Source organism: Thermobia domestica, chromosome 3 (genome assembly GCF_964235325.1).
Source record: "Thermobia domestica chromosome 3, izTheDome1.hap1.1, whole genome shotgun sequence".
In the NCBI taxonomy this organism is placed as follows: Eukaryota; Metazoa; Arthropoda; class Insecta; order Zygentoma; family Lepismatidae; genus Thermobia; species Thermobia domestica.
Window position 1 is genome coordinate 40,392,548 of NC_137456.1, and position 22,301 is coordinate 40,414,848.

General features: G+C 36.6%; 1 protein-coding gene across 1 annotated transcript in view; it reads left to right on the plus strand.

Annotated features, from left to right (window-relative positions):
- Positions 1-22,301, plus strand: part of LOC145680324 (DIS3-like exonuclease 2) — a 74,592-nt gene that overhangs the window by 29,281 nt on the left and 23,010 nt on the right. The window contains 6 exon segments of the mRNA XM_081750700.1: positions 37-72; positions 2,765-2,997; positions 7,085-7,255; positions 14,398-14,590; positions 16,987-17,160; positions 19,350-19,594. Coding sequence (XP_081606826.1) covers positions 37-72; positions 2,765-2,997; positions 7,085-7,255; positions 14,398-14,590; positions 16,987-17,160; positions 19,350-19,594 — 1,052 coding nt within the window.

Sequence of the window (22,301 nt, forward strand, 5' to 3'; positions counted from 1 at the left end):
AACAGAAGAATTCTATATTTCCAATTTTATTTGCAGGTAACAGCAGATGGAGTAGTTCAAAAAACTGCTGAGGTAAGTAATGGAATATCAATACAGTCTTATTTTGTTGAAGAGAGCTATTCAAGAGTAAAAGCTAAAGAGATCGAAAAGATTGATTGTACACTAATTAAGATAGATAACTTTAATTAAGTTGGAAACGCACTTATGTTATTAAATTACCATATGAAAGACTTGCATAATTAAAAATATAACTTGTTTGGATCAATATGTCTTCATTTAAAACCAGAAAACTTGTTCTTATCTTTCAATGTAGCACACATATATTTCAATATAATACACAACTAGCCCATAAGAGTGAGGAAACTTTTGAAAAGTTAAACCTTTATTCGAGACGTGATGGAAGTTACAAGATCTTCAGACTACAACCTTCGGTAATTTAACTTTTAAAATGCCTCTCCAATTAGTTTTATGTAGATTAATTTTATTTACAAATCATGACTGTTTATGTAGAAAACCAAATATAAGATAAAGAAAAAATAATGCTCATCTTAGCTAATATAACATCCCGCATCACTTGAGTACTCTGACTTATTAGATGTAAGGTTGCTTGAATGAGTATTCTCGAGCGCTACATAGAATACACTAAACAAACCTTTATAAATAGTCCTGAAAGAAGATAAGAAAGATAATAAAGAGAGTCAGTAGAAAATTTGTGTGAGTTTTCCTGAACGATTTTGATCACTTATGTTGTAGCCTTGTTCACCAGGTTTAGTTACTTACGTGAAGATCGGGTCATTGTATAAACACACTAGCATATGCCCCCGCATGTTACTGCGGAAAATATTTTTCATCTCTTCCTTAACCTGCCTCGTATTCTTCTTTGTCTTCATATTGAATATGTAGCGCTGAATAATTCAGACACAATTTCAAGGTTATGCGCTCATTAGTTTGGGAAACCTAGTGAACGAAATAAATAAATAAGGTAAACCTTACTCCTCTCAAAATCCCTTCTAACTTAAGAGCCTAGAATAAAAAAATGGTTCTACGCCTAATATTCGGAGATCTGGTGAGCTGTAAAACCTTCCCTTAAAGACGGACGGATGCAAGGCAAAAAGCCATTGAAGCCTCCCCCAATCCCACCGTTCCCTCTTAGGAAACACATTGTGCGAAACACTGTCTTATCTGCATCTTGCAGTTTAGGTTGCAACGAAAACATTTATACCAAATTTCAAAGTTCTACGCCTGGTAGTTTCAGAGATCTGATGAACAGCAAAAAATTTCCAAGCCTTCCTCATCTTGCTCCCTCCCTGCCTTCGTTCGCAAAACCTCGTCTTATTTACAGCCTAGGACGCCGGAAGGATATTTTCACAAAATTTCAAGGTTCTACGTCTAATAGTCTCGGAGATTCAGAACAGCAAAAAATAATTCAAGATTTCCTATCCCCCTTAAAAGCCATGTTAAAAAAAAAAAAAAAAAAGAAAAAAGAAAGAAAGAAAAAAAAAGTCTTACCTACAGACTAGAGTGTTATGGAAACACTTACACAAAATGTCAAGATTCTACTGCTAATAGTTTTCGTAGATTTGTTGATGAGTGAATTTACTCGTTTATGTAGATTATGTGCTTTTAGTGCGATGGTTTCGAAATTTAATGTTTTTAATAATGCTGTGGCCACATGCCAACGTGCTAACGTTGACTCTTGAAGAACTGCCACATACTAAACAGTTTATTATATTACTATTTATTACTTAATTTTTAATATTATTTAATTTATAATTAAGTTTTGAACAATTGTTTAAAATTAAGAGTATAAGTTACATAAGGAGAAAATTGGAAGAATGTAAGAAATACTTTCATGTTGTTGATGTTTACAGGACTCTCACATTGTTGGTACAGTATACAGAAGAATTAGTAAATCGTCAGATCTTTCATAAATAAATGGTCGTAAAAATTTTCCTTCATAAACAACCAGTTTAATAAGAAGACTCATTCCGATGTAGATCTCTCACACTAGAAGCATGTAAAGTGATTTGATCTTAATGTGAATGACTTAGTCGTATGAACGAAGCTACAACATACGTGATCGCAACTGTTCAGAAAAATTCTTACAGACGCAGTCAACGAAGTTAATGTTTCCACGTATCATTTTAATAAGTTAATTAAAAATGTGTCAGTTTATTGTCTTTAAGTAAATAAACAATCATAAAGTCCAGTATTGCGTGTCAGATAAATTACTGTTACACATGGTCGAACTTATATGTTAAAACTTGATTTACATTTTTGTGCGGTAATAAGTTCGTAAGAGTATAGATCAAGATGTATAGTCATGTCCAAAATGATTGTCGCATATCTATAACTTCTTCTTGTAAGAATATAATTTGATATTGATTTTGCAGGGTACTTTTAATACTGATATTATGTGTATAATCGGGAAATGTATATTTGTGGTAAATTTCATAGGAAAAGAATTATAAATACGAAAATTAGAATGAGTAAAACATAATATTGCTAAATGGACAAGAAAGTTTTATTTTCGTTTTATTGTTCTTATTTACTGCTCTTTTGACATGAAATTTGCCACATACATATCTTTGCCGATTATGCACATACTAACATTATAAGAAATACCGGGCGCATTCGTTATCAAATTATATTCCTACAATAACATATTTATAGACATGCGACAATAATTTTGGGCATGAGTGTACTAAGTAATGAACCTTCTGGAAGCAATATCATTTAATGTGTTTTTTCGTAACTTTTAAAGGTCGTTTACATCCAATACCGGCATCATCCAATGTGTGGCGCTGGCACTTTGAAGCCAATGACGAATAAGAATAAGAAGTTTGTTCTTTTTATTCCTCGAGACAGTCGCCTGCCCAGAATGAGGATTCCATTGCAACAATGTCCTTTTGGTTTCCTTGAAAATCCAGGCGAATTCGCCAATGTTCTCTTTGTGGCTAGCATTAAAGAGTGGAAAGACACAAGATACGCGTTAGGGTAAGTAGATTTCATTTTCAATTTAAGAAAAGGAGATATGGACATTACTACAAACTTTGGGTGATATCAATAAAATGGAAAAGTTAGTCATTACTCCAAATTTGCGAGTAATTACTTGCATTGATATCAATAAAAAGAACTGAGCACTACTCGTCTCGGCTGACCTCAGAGAATTCCCGCTTCTTTGGAGTAACCACACCTCTATTCTCGAGCTGAGTAACTACTCCGCGTTTGATATCAATAAAATTCAGAGACTGCCCTGTGGTGCGAGCAACTTCTCCAAATTTGTGGAGCAAGCTCAGTAGGTGACTCCGTGCGAAATAAGGCAGAGTATATAATTGTTTTGCAGCATAGAAAACTTAGAAATTGCGTAGAAATGTTGCAAATGATGATTAAAAAAAAAAAATCCAGGTTCAAGAAAGAAAATGTGAAGTGGTTAGCACAACACTTTTTTAGGAGAATCAGCCGATACTCGGGGTGGCGCACTAACGAAAAGATGCGGGTTTTCTTGCGTTGCGTGGGTAATCCGAGATTCCAGGTTGGAGTATCAAAAGATTCTAGTGTGACACAAATTACTGTGGCTTTTTTTTTATGAATTTACCTTTTAATCTTGATATTGCTGAATTCGAATCAGCATCCGTCAGCTCCAATAGTGTTCGTTCCCTGGTTTCAGTAATACTTTCTTGTTTCCTCTTTTTAAAATGTGTGTGTGTGTGTGTGTTTTTTTTTAAATAGATTATTTGATATTTCGAATATTAAAGATTTTTTTTTATTTATTTGCGTCTCAGTCATAGATGTATTTGATATTTCGTTGCATCTCACTATAATTCTTTCAAAGCTTGGGCTTCCCTTCTTTTACTTTCTGGTAGATGTGACTTTGAAAGTACTACTGGAAACTCTTTTATAATATCCATAAATGTACTTTGATTGAAACTTCGTCGCTACTTGTCCCTCCCATGGCGTTTAGGATACTGCACCATAGGTTAACGACAACGAAATGACCGCCCGACAGATGGAAGAAATGAGTAACTACTCTTTTTATTGATATGACTCCCTGCTACGCGTAGAGGAAACGCGAGTAAACGTTCATAAATCTGGAGCAGTTTCGACCTGAGTAGTGGCTTGTTTTATTGATACGAAATTGAGGGAGGAGGTTACTCCAGGTGTACTTACTCCGATCCTCGAGCAGGATTTCTGAGGAGTAGTTAATCATTTTTATTGATATGAACCCGTATCTCCATTTCGTAACAGTTATGGGCTCAGCCATGTTTCGCAGGAAGTCACCTAAGCTTGCTCCACAAATTTGGAGAAGTTACTCGCACCACAGAACAGTCTCTGAATTTTATTGATACCAAACGCGGAGTAATTACTCAGCTCGAGAACAGAGGTATGGTTACTCAAAAGTTGCGGGGCTTCCCCGAGGTCAGCCGAGACAGTAGGGTTCAGTTCCCTTTTATTGATACCAATGCGAGTAACCTCCAAAATCTGGAGTAATGAGTAACTTCTCCATTTTATATATATCATCCATGATCATTCAACGGTATGTTTTTTTTTTTTTTTCTTTTTTTTTAAACGCCAAATCACGAAAAGTGCCTAGGTGTAATAATTTGAACTTAGAAATGCATGACATATCAAAAAGCAGTGTTTAATGTTAATTTTACTTTTCAATATTGTATCGTAAATATTTACATTTGCTTATTAATATTATATTTTTCTGTTCAGAAACGTTTTGTGTAAGATTTATAAGTAGAAACTGTAATTAAATTTAAAAAATGTTCTATGAAACCAATGAAGACGATTGTACTACTACTACTACTAGTAGTAGGAGAAGCTAGATCAAAAACTGATGTAGGTGATCTATTATTTTTCACGTCGTTGGGTTTGAATTTCAAGATTAGGGTTACCGTATGTCAGCATTTATGTGTACCTGTCTGAATTTGAGAGTAAAAGTTTCCATCCACATACATTTTCCGATATTCCGTGATTTGTCCCCATTTCTATGTCTTTTTAATGTATTTATTGTCTTCTTAATATGGCCTGCCATATTGCTAACATAAAATGCTGCCAGGTTCTTAGACAAGTGATGAAGTAGGTCTAGACTTAGTTGATTTTTCTTATTAATGTATTTTCCATTTTTCACTGTTTGTTATTGGATGCCTATAGTTTGTAAAATCACTTTCATCATCGAGACTGCGTCAGACGTGGATTTATTGATTGATTAAGTAAGAATAATGCGTCTTTTTTTCAGCACCCAGGCTATGAGAGGTACTTACTGTTTAAAGAGGGTCCAAACATTATTCGAACTTGTATCGGAAGTAAATGGGAATCGAACCACGTGCGTTAGCCTCTCAGCTAAAAAGGTGCACGCGTGGACGTACAGTGGGATGTGGAATTCGAACCACATGAATTCTCAAAGAGATTCCTGTGACTTCCATGTTGAATGCGATTACCCTAACCATTAAGGACGAGGTAATTTCTTTTGAAGTTATTGCTTCTCATATTAAATGGTCTCATTCAACTGTGTTTGAAATTTATTAATAAGTAAATAATGATTATGATAAACAGGTTAAGTCTTGTCGAAGTCTTAGAGTTTATAGTTGTGCTTGGTTTTGGATTTTTTTTTTTTTCAGTTTTCTTTCTGTGATGGAGCAAGCTCTTGAGCAGTAGATAATCACAAGGCAGATTTTAATCCCTTTATTCCCCCTTCAGACTTATCCTACTCGTTGGCATAAGTTGAATAATACTGAATGTTAAACTTCCGTGGAGAGTTTAATGTCTTCTGGCAAAATATTATTTTCAATTAAGGAAGAAAGAAGAAAGAAAGGGAAAAAGGTAAGAGGAATTCAATAAAATGCGGTTTTTGTGTCTTCCATTTTACGAATTGTGTCGTGGTATACATTTCTCCCCCATAGTTTTACTCTTAGTCTGCCTTGCGCTCCAGTGGTACTAACTACAACTCGAAACACTCAATGAAGCTGTCTATTTCGTTAGAACTAATCGATACGATCAGAGTATCGGACAGAGAGCACTGACAATAAGTAGTTTGCTACTCTCGGATTTGATCCGGCAAATGTCAGGGAAAAGTTCCTCGTAGAAAATTGCTCGTACGGGTTCTAATGGTATATGACTTAGCACATTCTTCACTTGACTTGCGCCAACAAACTAACACCGTCCAAGTATTAAATCACTTCTGACAGGTTAAACACCCAACTGTCAACAAGTTATGGAAGATTTCTTTCATATCCCCACGTACTTTCAAGGCATTCCTAGAACTGGCATAAAGAAACTACTTGTACGATGACAATATTGTGTCTGTCATACTTCGACTGTGGGAGCTGCAAATACTTCGACTAACTGTCCTGATTTCAAATTGGAAATATGATACTTAAGAACTGATACTGCAGTTTTGACATAAATTTTTCATTAGCTTTCCACTGCCTTTCATAAGTTCGAGGAATTAAAAATGCTAATAATATACTGTATGCTAATAATTTAGAACATGGACCTTGACTTTCAGTGAGTAAATTTGCAAGAATCAATAGTCTTTATTTATTCTTTTGGTATAATGCTATGTAAAGATGGTTATAAGTATAAATTTAGAGTGCATGAAACACTTTTTAGTATAATAAACAAAGGGATAATATATAAAATGTGTGTAAGTTGCGGAGAAGTGGGAGTATTGTCTTTATAACGGTTAGATTTAGAAGAAAGTTCATATAGAATACCAGCCGATGAATAAATAAATATAATTATTCATTGACTTTTCGATATTCTATTTGAACCTTGTAAATCATTTTGATATCTATGTATGATATCATCATCATATAGGTATTCTGTAATTATGGTCAGATGACTTGCCACAACTGAGAAGTTTTCATGCACTGTTCTCTTTAGTTAAGCTTTTCATCTTCATGTAAAAGTTTACCGTTTTAATACCGTCCATCAATTGCAACCTCTTTAACTTCCTCTTTTTCCTTCTATCATACTTTCTAGCACGTCTTGATTTAGTTCCCCAGCCCTAATTTATTTCTCATCCTCTTTCTGATTACGTTGTTCTTCACCATAAGAAACAATGGATTTTTTTCAGGACTTTGCAGCACCACGTAGGAATGCAAGGTGATCTAGAAACTGAGAGTATGGCCATAATGATAGAGAATGGTCTGAAGACAGATGAATTTGATGCACGCTGTATGGCTTGTCTCCCGCCGATTCCGTATACATTTACTGTTGAGGAAATGGCACAGAGAGTGGATCTGAGGTGAGTTATCATAGATTCGATATTATTGCCAAGGTCAAACGCATACAAAATAAATACAAACCAATTAATATCTGAGTAAGAGAGAACTGTGGGCAAAACTTAATGAGTAATACAGGATGTCTATAAAACCAGTTAAACATAACGCCGTAGTCTGTTCATAAAGGTCGATAGTTTTTGAAAATTTATTTGTAAATAACTATTTTTCGTTATGTGATAGTCGGGGCAGTTACAGTTCCGTAGGTAATAAATAACATGGCATTAGCTGCGAAGAAAGTAAGAAAGAAGAAAAAAAAATAGGTGAGTCGTAGGAATTTAAATTACACAGTGAGTGGTCCAAAAACTGAAAAACTTTTTAAAAAATGCTTTGCATTATAGGAAAGAAACTTTTTTGTTTCAGAAATTAATTACCTTGTGAGGTAAGCAGTTTATCAAAATAATGTTCTACCTGAAAGGGAAGTGCACAAAATTTTTCCAGACTTTCCTAAGGCCCAAGAACTAACAACCTCTGGTTGTTATTATTATTATTATTATTTATTTATTTATTTATTTATTTATTTATTTATTTTTTTACACTTAGAGGCTGCCTGAAGGGTCTTGTGTTCGTGGCTTTACTTCTGAGTCATTCCATGTGAAATCAACACAATTTTCAACCAAATTCTACTTTGCCTTGCCAGATTTCGATGGAATTTGGTACCAAGAAATGTACCAAATATTGATAAATCGATTTGAGCTTTCCGTTTGTTCCACACACTGGTGATAGCGTTAAGAGTATAAAATATCTTCAATTGTAAGGGTCCATCATAAACCGTGCATTAATTTGACATGAAATAGCTCTTCCTCAGATCTGTCTATACATAAAGAACTCCTTTGTGCGTACATGGTCAATTTGTTTTCCTTTGATTTGGATTTGATATGAAGTTGTAACTCACGCGACAATAACTTATAATTTACAGATTTGTATAGATCTACATTTTGTGTAGACTCTGTGCACAAAAAGCACGACAAACTCCAATGCAACAAGTCGGGACCATAATGTAGTCCAATAATCTAACTCTCTTGGGGGCGATACAGTGTGGTGAAAAATGGCCTGTTCTGTGCGAGGAGATCTTGCAGGACGTTCCGTACATCTGTCAACTGAACTGGATTAAAATGTCAGAATGTTTCCGAATGCACAAAGGTAGTAAGTTAGGTTACCTTCTTATTGCTCCTTGACATTTACCTTACTTTTCAGCAGCAAGGCTATATGAGACGTGAACCTACAGTTTTAAGGTGGAATCCAAACCATCATAATGCGTTCAAAGGGCACAGACAAACCACGAAACGTTAACATTAATGTCAATGGAAAATCAATCAAAAACAAATAATTCTTCCACTTATCTCAGAAACCAAAAGAGGGAGATGGCTGAAATCCGGCCCAAATAAAGAAGAGACTATGCAGATTCTATATTCCAAAAGCAAATTGTCCTAAAATGGATGGAACATAGTCAAAAAAGCACGAAACATTAACATTAATGTCAATTGAAAATCAATGAATAAAATGAAGTCGTCCACATATCTGAAAAACTATAATAAGGAGATGGCTAATTGAAAGCTTATTGCAAAGACTTAATGAAGAGCTTAAAAACAATGTATAGCACGTAAGGTAAATATGGATAGAACATTGTCAAAAGTCAAGTTGTTTGAGTAAAATCAATAATAATGGTAAAATATATGCATCTTCTGCCAATTTCTCAGGGCGACCCACGCGGAGGTTACGTGCTTCAAATATCTCACATCTGGATTTGAAATCTCCAGACTCGATTTAACACACAACGTGACTTTTGACCTGATCATGTGACACAGTCTGGTCTTATGGCAAACCGTATAGGCCCTTTCAATGCTGTCTCATCGGGAATTGAAACAAGGGCCCCATGGACTTAAATACGCGCGTTCTAGCCACTGGACAAAAGGTGAGGGCTAGATCACGTTCTGTGTAACAACCTTGGTGTTGCGTAAGGACATAAACAGAAGTCAATCAATATTTTTTTAAAAATTATTACTTTGCTTAAATAAATAGTGTAAAATTTTATTTGTTATGTAAGGTAGAACAAAACATGGTACACGGGAGTTTGAACTTTCCCATTACCTTTCTATTATAAAAGATTCTCTTGAGTACAGAAATATATTACAATAAGTATTTCCTCTAATATTTTAAGTAAGAAAGTGGAAGGAATCCAATGACCAGGCGTGTTAGGGCTTTTGTAGGTGAGAGAGACCATGCGTCGTGAGAAAGAAAAAGGAACCGAATGACTAGGCGTCTTAGGGCTTATAGGAAAGGTTTCTCTCTATTGACCAGGCGGCGTGAGAGGGGTAAGGTGTTCCCAATGACCCAGGCGCCTTAGGGCTTTTGGTAGTTTGATCAACCGGGTGAGATTGATGATTCTTGAGGTGTGATGTTGTCTTTTATCCTAAAATGTCGGTTACCTTCGTTGATGTCCGTCCTGCCGACTGTTGGCGATGGTGGGCGACTCCTCTTCGTTACTGTCGTCTGCGTTGTGTTTATTTATTGTAAGCACGTGTAGTAGACATCTGGTTACAACATGGTGTGAAGACATGCGAAACCTTCCAATATTGAAATTGGTTGCAGACAAAAGGTACCGTTAGGAAATTGGGGAAGATGCGTAATAAGTACAAACTCAATTATTTAGATATACCTAGGTACAAGTCTTCAATAGTTACAAAATTTTTCCTGAATATTTGAATACGCAATAAACAAGGTAGATACTTTCACTTTTGAAATAACTTTCGATGATTTCACGACTAAAGGTTTTTTTGCCCAAAGTATTTCGAATACCAAACTCTTTGTACGATTGTTAAATTTTTAGTAAAGGCAACAACGGAATATCTTGAGAAGTGGAGCACTTACAAGGTTCGAAGTTTTACATGCCCTCGATGTGATCACCAGCATTGTGAATCACCTGTTCCCAGCGATGTGGAACCCGCTGGATGCCGTTGGCAATGCCTAATCTCTGGATAGTGCGGATGGAGCGATCGGTCGTCCGGAGAGATCATCAGCTATACAAAAGCGTGTTCCACGAAGTGGTTCCTTCATCTTCGGGAAGAAATCGTAGTCGCAGGGACTTAAATCTGGAGAATATGGGTGCTGATACAGCATTTCCCAGCCCCAACGATGCAACAAATCAGTGACAGCACCTGCTGAATGTGCCCTTGCATTGTCATGCAGAATGATGGGTGGGTTCTTCAGGAAGTGGCCTCGTTTTTGTCTTAAGCTGCTCGCAGATTGTTTTGCAAAAAATTGCAGTAGTACTCTGCATGTCCTTGGGAGACGGCATGGTTTATGATTACACCATCCCAGTCATATGCAATGATGAGCATAACTTTCACATTGGTTGGGGTATTCCGAACTGTTGTTTTTCTCGGTGACCTAGGATGACGCCTGTCGTTTGATTTCCGTTTCAGCTGTGGTTCACACGCTCTGACCCAGGTCTCATCAATAGCAATGATCCACCGTAAGAAGGCCTCACCTTCACGTTGATACCTCTCCAAGTCAGGGTGTCTAGCAGTCGGGAAAATCGGGAAAGTCGGGAATTTGTCTTAAATTTAAAAAATGGTCGGGAATTCGGGGATTTGTCTGGAATTTGCGAAAAAAAGTCGGGAAAAATGGAATTAAATTCCACATGTTGGAAATGATGCTGACGCTTGTCGGAGCGACTCCGATAAACCTCGCGTAAAATGTCATATAGCATCGTGTACGGATTGTGTCCATACTTTCAACGTGAACTTAAATCCGTATTACAACAGTGCGAACATTATGTCATTGGATTTGATGAAAGTTTAAATAGTGTTGCGCAAAGAACTCAAATGGATGTAAGTGTACGCTTCTGGGACGATAACACGAACAGAGTCAGAACACGGTATTTGAATTCTGTTTTTATGGATCATAGTACAGCTACAGACCTACTACAAGGTTTGATCCATTTAAGCTTTTGCAAGTTTCAATGGATGGGCCAAATGTAAATTGGGCGCTTTTACGGCTAATGAAAGGAACGTTGTGCCTGCCTTGGTACAGACGCTCCACAGCTCCTTGAACTTGGCTCGTGTGGTCTTCACGTTGTTCACGGTATAACTTGTACGAAATGGTACCAGCAAGGCGTGCCCAGCATTCTGAAATAACAGCTTCGTCATTGTTTCCACTTCCATTTTGCCATATTCTTTGGATAGAAAATGCGAAGGTAGCCAAGCGAAGCCAAGAAATATTACCGCATGTGAGAAAGTATGTTGAAACGGTTAAGGGAACAGACAAAGAACCGAACTGTAACAGTTTCAGCTAGAAATTTGAACGACAAGTTGCTCTATGCAAAATTAGCGTTTTTTCAATCTCTTGCTGAGGACTGTGAGCCTTTCCTGACTGAATATGCAGGGACGTAGTGTCCATTAAGGCTATAAGGCTTAGCCTATCTATTTATTTATACATCAGCCTCAAATGTTGCTTTTGGATATTGATACAATTAATTTTATTAAAATGGGTTTATTTTATAATACGCTGTTTAAACATGAAGCGAGTTGAAGCTTCTGCAAGAACGCATTGAAGGCTATCGGCGGCTAGCCTTCCGCTTCTCTCATGGAATGAGGAGAATGGGGCGGTGACAATCACTTTCTCGCCACCCCCAGCAGACGAAAACTTCTTGAGCTATACACAAATTCATGATGCAATGAAAGTGGACAAATGTTGACGAAAGGCTAGCCTTTCGGGTGTTCGGCGAAACAAAAGCAACAGGATGCGGTCTTGTAAGAAAGTATGGAACAGAGACTATGAAAAATTTAGAAGCTCACATTCAGTAACTAGTTTTGACCAAGGAAAAAAAAAAAAAAAAAAAAAAAAAGAGAGAGAGAGAGAGAGAATAAAAATGTTATGTTATTATGAATAGTATTAATTCATCAGGGACCTTATTGCGTACTGGTTTGCGTTATCACAGCGTTGCGTTGCGTTGCTGTCCGCAAGTTTTTCGAAGATCGATACTGAAGAAGACCTCAGATGATTTATAGTTTCTTTCTTTCTTTCTTTTTTTTTTTTTTCATACTTTCAATTTAAAAATAGCTTTCTCTGTAAAAATCATCAATTGACTGTGAGCTACTGCTCCACTGTTTTCCATTAGTATGCTGATATGTGTTGTTGTGGGTGAAGTGCTTAAGTTTGTCTTTGATTTGGGGAAGTTACACTTAAGATCGTCCTATACCTATCCGTTTTTATTTGTTTCTTTGAAACAGTAATACAGTGTATGGTGATATGCGAGTATTGCATATGTAAGGAAACCGTACGTGTAAGGGAAATATGAAGCAGAACCACTTTTATACTTTTTCTTGCATTGTATGAAAAATATATTGCATGAATTAGCATTTTTCTATCAAGTATTACAGCGTAGTCAGAACACTAAGACGTGATCGTTTAAATAAGGTCGGGATAGTTTTTTTTTTTTTTTTTTGGGGGGGGGGTAACTTAAATTCACTTTACACTCATATATACATACAACAAAAATTGCAAGTTTCGAGGGATTAGGCCGGGCCCCTCCTAGCCACCCTCTAATTTCAGCCTACCCATTTCAAAACTTAACGCTACGTTACTGCTCCTATGACTCCATTTTTGCATGGTAGCCTTACTCAGTTATTGAAAGTATTGATGTCTCGCTTCGTTAAAAAAGAAATAATGCACAGGAAGAGTATCAATGCTATTGATGTTATGGAGAAAAGTGAAAACTTATATATTAATTTAATTCGTATCAAGGAAATTGACCTTGGGTATGCAACTAGGTCAGCACTGAGATGTACAGAAGTTAGTGAAAAGGAAATGTTGTGTTTCCGAAAGCAAGTACGTGAATGTTATCAACATTTAGTGTCCAAGCTGCAGGAGAGGTCTCCGCTAAAATATTCCCTTACAAAAGCGCTGACGTTTCTTAATCCCTTAACCGTTGGTCATTCACAGGAAGAAGCTGTTAAACAAATGAGAGCAACGTTCGAAATTTTAGTGCAGAGTAATATTGTCTCAGCGTCTGATGCAGAAAAGGCAGACAGAGAATACAATGCTCTAGTAGATCAGACATGTGGGAGAAAATGGAGTCGTACAAAAGAAATGAACACAGACTTGATGACTTCTGGATGAGTGTGTTACCACCAAATGATGTATATCTGTGCAAAATAGTAAAGATATGCCTAATTCTTTCCCACGGTAATGCACCATTAGAAAGGGGTTTTTCGGTAAACAGGGAAATAGCAGTTGAAAATTTGTCAGAGGATTCTTTAGCGGCGCAGCGTGTAGTGTATGATGCTGTCAATGAGGCTAGTGGCATACAAGCCCTTCCTATCCCAAAGCAGATGATTCTATCAATGAGAAACGCATACGCGAGAAACGCAATGAGAAAGGCATGTAATTTTACGAAAACATTTTTTTTAGTATGAGTCGGGAAAAATTTGGAAATGGTCGGGAAAAGTCTGGAAAAAGTCGGGAAATTGCTGAGAGAAATTTGCTAGACACCATGCAAGTGTGTTCGAGCGGCATCAAATCGCAGCCATTTGTGTTGTTCAGTCAGATCATGTGGAGCCTACCTTGAGGTGATTTTACGCAATCTCAGGTTCTTCTTCAGAATTTTCAACACAATCGAATCGCTAGTCTAGCGCATTGAATTCTCTGCCAGCTCCTCTGATCTTGCTTCGTAAACATGACTGTATTCCGCGAGCACGCACGCAGCGTGACTGTAGTCCACAAGCACTCACTCAGAACTGCCTTCTAACTGTCGCCGGTTCGCACACATGGAGGGGAGGGCAGGCGAGTTCATGTGCTTTGAGAGAGGGTCGGCATCTAACCTACCGCTGCTGGTATGAATTATAATGGATTACTTTGTTCCCGAGTATATGTATAGCAGTGTTGCCATTACTAAAAATCCAATCCTTGTATTAATGTAACATATTGCTAACAACTGACAGCAGAACTACGTATATATATATATATATATATATATATATATATATATATTTGATTCGATTGTTTTCTAATTTTCTGAATTTTGTTGGTCTGTTTGTCAAGTTTTGAATAGAATAAAATAACTTTAATGTTGAAAGTATTACTGTACATGTCTTTCTTTGAATAGAAATGAGTGTATCTTCACAATCGATCCCTTAACAGCACGGGATCTAGATGACGCTATGTCGTGTAAATTGCTAGAGAATGGAAACCTTGAAGTTGGTGTCCACATATCAGATGTGACGTATTTCTTGAAAGAGGGAACACCTTTGGATCATGCTGTTGCTTCGAGAGCTACTTCTGTATATTTAGTACAAAAGGTAAGATTAAGGATCGCCTAATCGTTACAAAGATTGAACTCTTAACAGAATATGAGTCAAAAACTCTTGCATTAACTTTTTTGAAAATGGTTACTTTATATTAATTCTTTGTCTACAGTTTTCTGAATATATATTTTGTCAAAATCTTGTCAAAAGACTAGTAACTAATCTTTAGCAATCATTTGTGACAGACTCCACATTAAATAAATCGAAATAAAAAGTATTTACATGATTAGAAAGTATTTACATGATATATTTGTAGAATTGCCTTGTATTTATGAGTAGATACAAACAAAAATAATTTAACTTTTCATAAATGAGTGTTGTAATTCTTTTAGGAGTTTTTGTAGAGTCTTTGAGAAATTGTTTCCAATTGAATACATGTGAGAAAGAGATTAAGGAAGGAACATGTAAATTTCCACTCAATTTAAATTTCGAATCATGAAGTCCTTCGAAGAAGCTCACAGAAGCAAAAGTTCAACGAAATATTAGGATGCAAATAAATAAAACTAAGCAAGCGTGCGTAAAGTTATTTTATTTATTATAAATAACTTGCGTATAAAATACGAAAACTTTAACAGTCTCCAGCACTTTCTCACAGTAATCACTGTTAATTGTCTCTTTGGGTGGCGATATGTTTCATGCATGTAGTGGGTACACTAAGATTCATCGACTGTATCTTCTAGAAAAACATGACGCTCTTCGGTGTACCGTGCCAGATGGTCCATGCAGATCATTCGTTGCCTCTTATGGACGTCTGTAAGGTTCTTTGGCACCTATCAAACACTCATTTTGCGAAATTGCAGTTTGCTATGCACCACATTATGTACTGCGAAATGTTGAACGTGTTTGATAATGTTCGAAGGTTGATTCGCCGGTCTTTACAAATTTCCTCTTCAATAACCATGACATTCCTTTTGCTTGATGCTGTTACTGATCGCCCAGCAGGTGGTAAATCCTTCACACAGCGTTCAAAGAATTTGTAGAATGGAGATATTGCTATGGCATATACAATCTTACCCATTATACACACACACACATTTTTCTGTGATTTTCACTCTAGTTTTGAGTGCTATGGCATATACAATCTTTCCCATTATACACACACACACACACACACATTTCCCTGTAGTTTTCACTCGAGTTTTGAGTTTTTGCTCACAAAAGCAACTATACACCTCTCTGCTTATCCTTATTAGATAACTAACATACATCTTTACTTAGTAGTTCAATCTTCTGTCGCCAGAAGTTCGTCTGATCACACAACGGCTAATTACAATGAAACTTCAAAGTACTTCTCTTTCAATCTTCACAGGCGCCGCGGTGGCTCAGTGGTAGAGCGTTCACCTCTGGTGCACGGAGTCCCTGATTCGATCTCAGCTCGCACCAAGTGAACTTTTTGGTGGACGAACACCGTGTGCGTGGGTTTCCTCTGGGTTCCCCCGTTTCCTCCCACTTTCTTCATTCCACCATTTCATTCATTTCTCATCCTCACCGTCTCCTTTAGCCCAGCCGGCATGACAATGGGACGTAAAACTCAAAGATTTCATTTCATTCCAGTTCAATTTTCACGTCCCAGATCAGTATCGCATCAAAATTGTTCTGTGTCACGTATGATTCGTCCTTATATAAAAGTTTCTCGGACTACAAAAAGACTGCAGTAGTTTTGATCTTGGCTGCGTGATGGAATTGTCCGTTTTTGTTATTCATTACGTAAAACTTGATAAAGTTCAATACATAGTCTCGTGTAATTATTCTTTATTACCAATATAACAATTTTTATGAATCTGTAGCCTCATTTTAACAATAAATCTGGTAAGCACAAAAGCATCCGTACGCTATACATAAATATCTTACTAGCATATTATTCCTTTCGTACATAACACTAATTGACTCCTTCAATTCTGTTATGAACTTTATACTTCTTATACTTCCACAACTAATCAGCTACTAAATCAACACTTCACTATACACAGCAATATCCATAAACTAACAAAATTACAAGTAACAGTTCTTCAAATGTATTTAAACAATTGAACTAACTGTAAGTGAAGTTAACAACTTGGTCTTGTTTACCAACTTTACAACCTGGCACCAACAATTTAGCCTTTCGCGCCAACCCTATAAACCTGAGTGCTGTGAAATATTATTTTGCTCATTCTCAAGGCTAGTGGTGTAGTCCTATACTTAAGCATTCTTATAGACTGGGTAGCATGGTGGGGAACAATCTGTACAATGTCAGAGTTGATATGGTCTGTGCATCCACCAACTGCACAGGATTCAAGCCTCGGTGGTGGTTTGGAGCACATGTTAATAGTAGAGTGTGTCCTTCATAACCTCGGTGTTACATAAGGGTACAAAACATAAAAACTCACCTCTTTCTGCCCACTTTTCAGGTTTACCATATGCTGCCAGAAGAATTGTGTAAGTTATGTTCACTTACTCCAGGGGAAGATAAGCTGGCGATTTCAGTATTTTGGGAGATGACACCAGAGGCTGAAATTGTCAATCATAGATTTACCAGATCTATTATTAGATCATGCACGCAGCTAGCGTATGAACATGCACAGGTAACGTTTCTTTTCTTTTTCTGTTTAAAATTTCCTGTCTCATCATTAAAATGTTTTTTCATGTCTCATCATTACTTACGAGATTTATTGAGTAAAATACACGTTCAGTGTAGCTTGAATTTTAAACAATCTGATGATGATATCATTTTTATCATTTTTATAAGCTAACTCGTGAGCGCGCTCATTTTCCGTGAGTTTTATCATGAGCATATATTCAAAAATCTGAGCGTGAGAACTCGAAATATACGCGAGTGTGAGCGCAAAACCACGCTCATCTTTACACTCAGTTCAAGTTTTAGTTATTTTCCAAGTCAAACGTTAATTATTCATCAGATTGCTGTTTCCTTAACCCCTAGGAAGATACTAATAGAAATCTGCTTCATATACTAACGAAATTCGTAAGAGTTATTTTCTAACAATCGATGTACAATTTAAATTTATCGCTATATTTATGCCGCACAATTATGACAAATTATGCACTTCTGTCCATTGTTGAGAGTATTTTTTCACAATAAAATCTAATTGTTATCAAATTTTTTGTGTTAAATAAATGAAAAAACTCATGGAATTTTAAAAAATATCGCTTAATATATACTCGTAATACAACGGAAATTTGTATTTGTAAAGGCACTATTGAAGACTTCGACGTTCGATATTTTATTCTCGATTACAGATTTCAAAATACTGGTCATAAAGAGGCTGGTAAGAAGTTTGTACGTACCTATCACCGACTTCAGCAATATTTCCGGCCAGACCGGTGAAATACCGACCAGTTGGCAACCCTATACTCTATACTGTTTGAAAAATCCAGAATGCATATCCTCCCTTTTCAGTCAAAAATCGAAAACATGGCTTCGTACACTGCTAGATCTATTTGTATACAGCATTTGGTGGCTCCAGGTGACTCATTTCTATGCGTACAACTTACGACAAACACATAACGTTCTTTTATACGTTAGTTTAGAACAACTACAAATGGTCGAACTTGGTATAGGAAGACGAAAACAGTGTTAAATTCAAATACCAGTGAGGAAAGAAAGCGTTCGAAAATCGTGATGAGTTTCAAGAAAACACGGATTGCCAATGAGTTAATATAAAAGCCTGAAAAATTTATATATAAAGAGCAAAGGATGTGTGGTCAGCGTTTGCTTTGCAGTTTGTGATAGTTTGGACTCAAATCTCGCGGACGGCCATTCTGAAATTTTCCCAGGATTTTTCGTAAATTCCTTACACTGTAGGCTACGTACTTCTTTCGATTTATTTTCCCCTAGTTATTGATTGCTAGGATTCCAGTTGAATTGGTCTTGAAAGTCGAATCGGGAAGATATTTAATATGACTTCATTTTCAAAAAAATATATTAACTCAGTATTTTCTCAGATAGGAAAGTGATGTCAACTAATGGGTAACAATTTCATCCAAGTTAATTAATACTGTAGCATACGAACGATAGAGTGAAGCTTAACTGTTAATACTTCCTGTTGCACCCAGCAATTCATCGCCGGGAGAAAAGAGTGAAAGTTCATAGACATACGGAAAGCCATAGTAGAAGAGAGGACAGGAGAGATTATGAGATAAACGTGAAATACTGCGGAATACTTCAAAATTCTGCAGTTCCTTGGTCCATAAATGCCAACAGAAGGTAGTTCTTTCCTTGGGAAATGAGATGAATTTGTGTTTTCTAGTCTAGCTTGTGCTGAGCACCGATTTCTGTGCCTGTACGCTAGCCACTACGCTTTCCAACTAATTACACATTTTCATTCTTGAGTCGGTGATTAGCCATTCAGATCACATGGACCGAACCACAACACTTGTCATGCTTGGATAACCGAGAGCCTATATTAATGAATACCTATGATGGTTAAATTAGATATTAGATGATATGTAGAGGAAATAACTCATTTTTCCCCGCGCCATATCTTTTATAATGTGGCAGGAAGTCTGATGTTTTCTCCATTTACTGGAAATACATTTTGAAGCATCTGTAGGAACTTTTTTAAACGTTCATAATAAATTTTCATGGTGTGTTGAGAGTTTTTGTTCATAACACAATATATCTAGAAATTAATGAGCAAAATATTATGACAATTTTGTAACAAAGTTAAATTAGTGTCTGTGTTTTTAGAGTGGATTGTACGTGTAGTAACAAGAAGTTTTAATATCTTTTTTTTCTTTTTTTTTTCTTTTTCAGAACATTATAGAAAATCCTTCAGATGAGTTTACTGCAGAGGATTTCCCGGATATTTATGGGGATTTTCCTGTGTCCCGTATTGTAGAAACAGTACTACTTCTTCACAATTTAGCGAAGATCTTGCGGGGTAAAAGGTTTGATGGAGGGGCTTTGAGAATTGACCAACTAAAGCTTATTTTCTTCTTACATGACGAAACTGAGCTACCTCTAAATTTTTCCGTCTACGAAAACAAGGATAGTCATAGGTAAGCTACAAGATACAGGTGCTGTGTTTTTTTCTTCTTTTTTAACCTTACTGGAATTTAACGCTCCTTTGCAGCACCGAAACTGTATGCAACGGAACCTACTGTTTAAAGTGAGATTCGAACCTTCATCATAAATCGACCACACTCACATAAAGCACATGCGTTAGCCATTAACTAGGGGGGGGGGGGTCGCAAAACTAGTCAAATATTTATTTTCACTATAAGACGAGGAAAGAAGCTTTAGCAGACTAAAGATCATAAAAAATTAGCTCAGAAACTTAAGAGAACAACAAGACTTACCAACCTTAAGATGAAATCCATAGAGCATAAGGTAGCTTCAAAGCTATCTTTTGAGGACATTGTAAAAACCTTTGCAGCCAAAAGAGCCTGCAGAGTTGAATTTTAGTTCCAGCTTTTTTGTGCTTTCATTTAACTTACATCGATTTAAGAGATTTATAAAATATCCGAGTATAATATTCGAAGCAACAGCGTCACTGTCATAATATTCTATTCTATTGTGCTGCCAAAATGTCTTGAACCGTGGCAAAAATGCGAACTAACGCTCATATCCTCACACACCCACGCGTTGAGTCAATAAGGATTCAGTTGTTTCTAAGTGAGAGAAAGCTAGTGGAATTCCTTCAGCTGATAGCAGCGCTTGCAACGGAAGACTAGAGATCAAGTCAATGTGGCATATCTATAAAGCAATAGATCGTTGATTGATTCTACACATATGCACATGTCGATATATTTTCAAAACCATTGTGACTTGCAGTTATGATAAGACTATAAGAATATGTCAAGCATGCTACTCTTAGGTTATTTGGCCGGCGGGAGCTCATGTGGTTCGGATTCCACGTTAATCAGTAGGTCCACGTTTCATATAGCCTCGCTGCTGCAAGGAACGTTAAACTCAAAATCAACTCAACTCTCAGGTTATTTGGCAATCAAATACTAATTAGTTTGGTGTTTTATACTGTAGTAAAAATTAAATAATGTACTGCAATTTTGAAACCAAGCTTTACCACTTAAAGGAAAAATGGAATAGGACAATTAGTATGATGCCAATATCAGGTATAGTCGGCGAGCGTTTAGGTTTGGTTGGTCGGGGAGGGGGGATAAGGTGAGTTCTTGCCTCGGGAGACAGCTAGCCTAGTTGCGTCGGTGGACATGAAGAGGTACAGGTGCTGTTTGTGTCACTATTCTTATTACCTCGCTCCACTTCTGGAAAGAACTGGCAATGAGAGTCAATATCAGTTGCTAGAGAAACGAAAAAGAACTAGTTGTATCTTCTTTATAGCTATACGGTTATCGCACGCATCTTCGGCAAGGAAGACCCGAGTTCGATTCCCGGCGAGAGCTAATGCAGTTCGAATCCTACGTTAAGCTGTAGGCCTACGTCTCATTTAGGCTGGTGCTGAAAGGGACGCTAAACACCAGTCAAACTAAGTAAGAAAAATTGTCTTGGCTCAATTCATGTATAAGTGTCATAATACATGTTTTTGTGTATTTATGTATTATTCCTCCACCTCCCCTCCGTGCCAAATAAAAAAAAAAAATGTTCTGTTAGATATGGTCCTAGGAAGCCGATAATATGAAGTAAGAAGTATATGGATAATGAGAAATAGTTCCCATTAACAGAAATATTTATCTCCAACATTGGAGCAGATCATAGGTCCTGCTATGGAAGTACTTAGCAGAACATGAACCAAAGAGTTCGTCCAGAGAATTGGGGTTACTTCATCGAAGCTTTGGAACTGTTGTCCACGCATACTTGTCTAACAAATGAAATAAATGTGGAACAGATGGTATTCCGATGGTAATGTCAGGAATATGGGATATAAATTAGCATGTCTCATCCTCCAGCACCATATGACCTTCGTGTTGTCATAAAGCAGAATAACACTTTTGCAGTTTACAAGCACTGGCTCGATGTTTTTCAGTTCTTAAGGAGTTTGGTTTATCAGAACTTCCTTATATATATTTATTATGTCTATCCGTCCAGAAGACCAGTTATATGTCACCGCCAGTTTTTGGCGAGAATATAGAGGCTCAAAAGTTTCGATTCGAGTTCGTTAATCAGGGTGTCTACTGGTCATGAAAGTCATGAAAGTCATGAAAAAGTCATATATTTTGCTTAGTGGTCATGAAAGTCATGAAAAAGTCCTTTATTTACCCAACTGGTCATGAAAATCTGAAATCTCAGAGTATATTTTTATACTTCATACTTTTATACCTCATACTGCATGTACTGAAACAGTTGTATCAGGTCAGTAATTGTGAGAATTTCCCCCACCAGTTAGTGCTTTCTAACTGGTACTTTACTGTCTTCCTAGCTGCTCCCCATTTCATCTTCTAGTCTTTGTAATATAGTGACAACTTTTTACTGTCCAACTTTGTGATCTGCTATTTCCTTACTTCTAAAAAATGTAAATTGTGTATTTTTGGGCCTTTAGACTTATGCAAATAATATTATTCGTTTGAGTTTGCATATTTTAAATTTGATGATCTATTTTTTTAAAACGAATTTCTTTTATAATTTGTTTTGTCTTTGGGCAGTTCTCTGAGTGCTTAATTTTAGACAAATTTCTGCTAGATGGATAATTATACTCAGAATTAAAACTTCAAATACAGTATAGAGTGATTAACTGGTAAGAGCAAGCGCGTATTTAGGTAAGTGCTATTCTGTGCTCGAGCACAAGGCGGC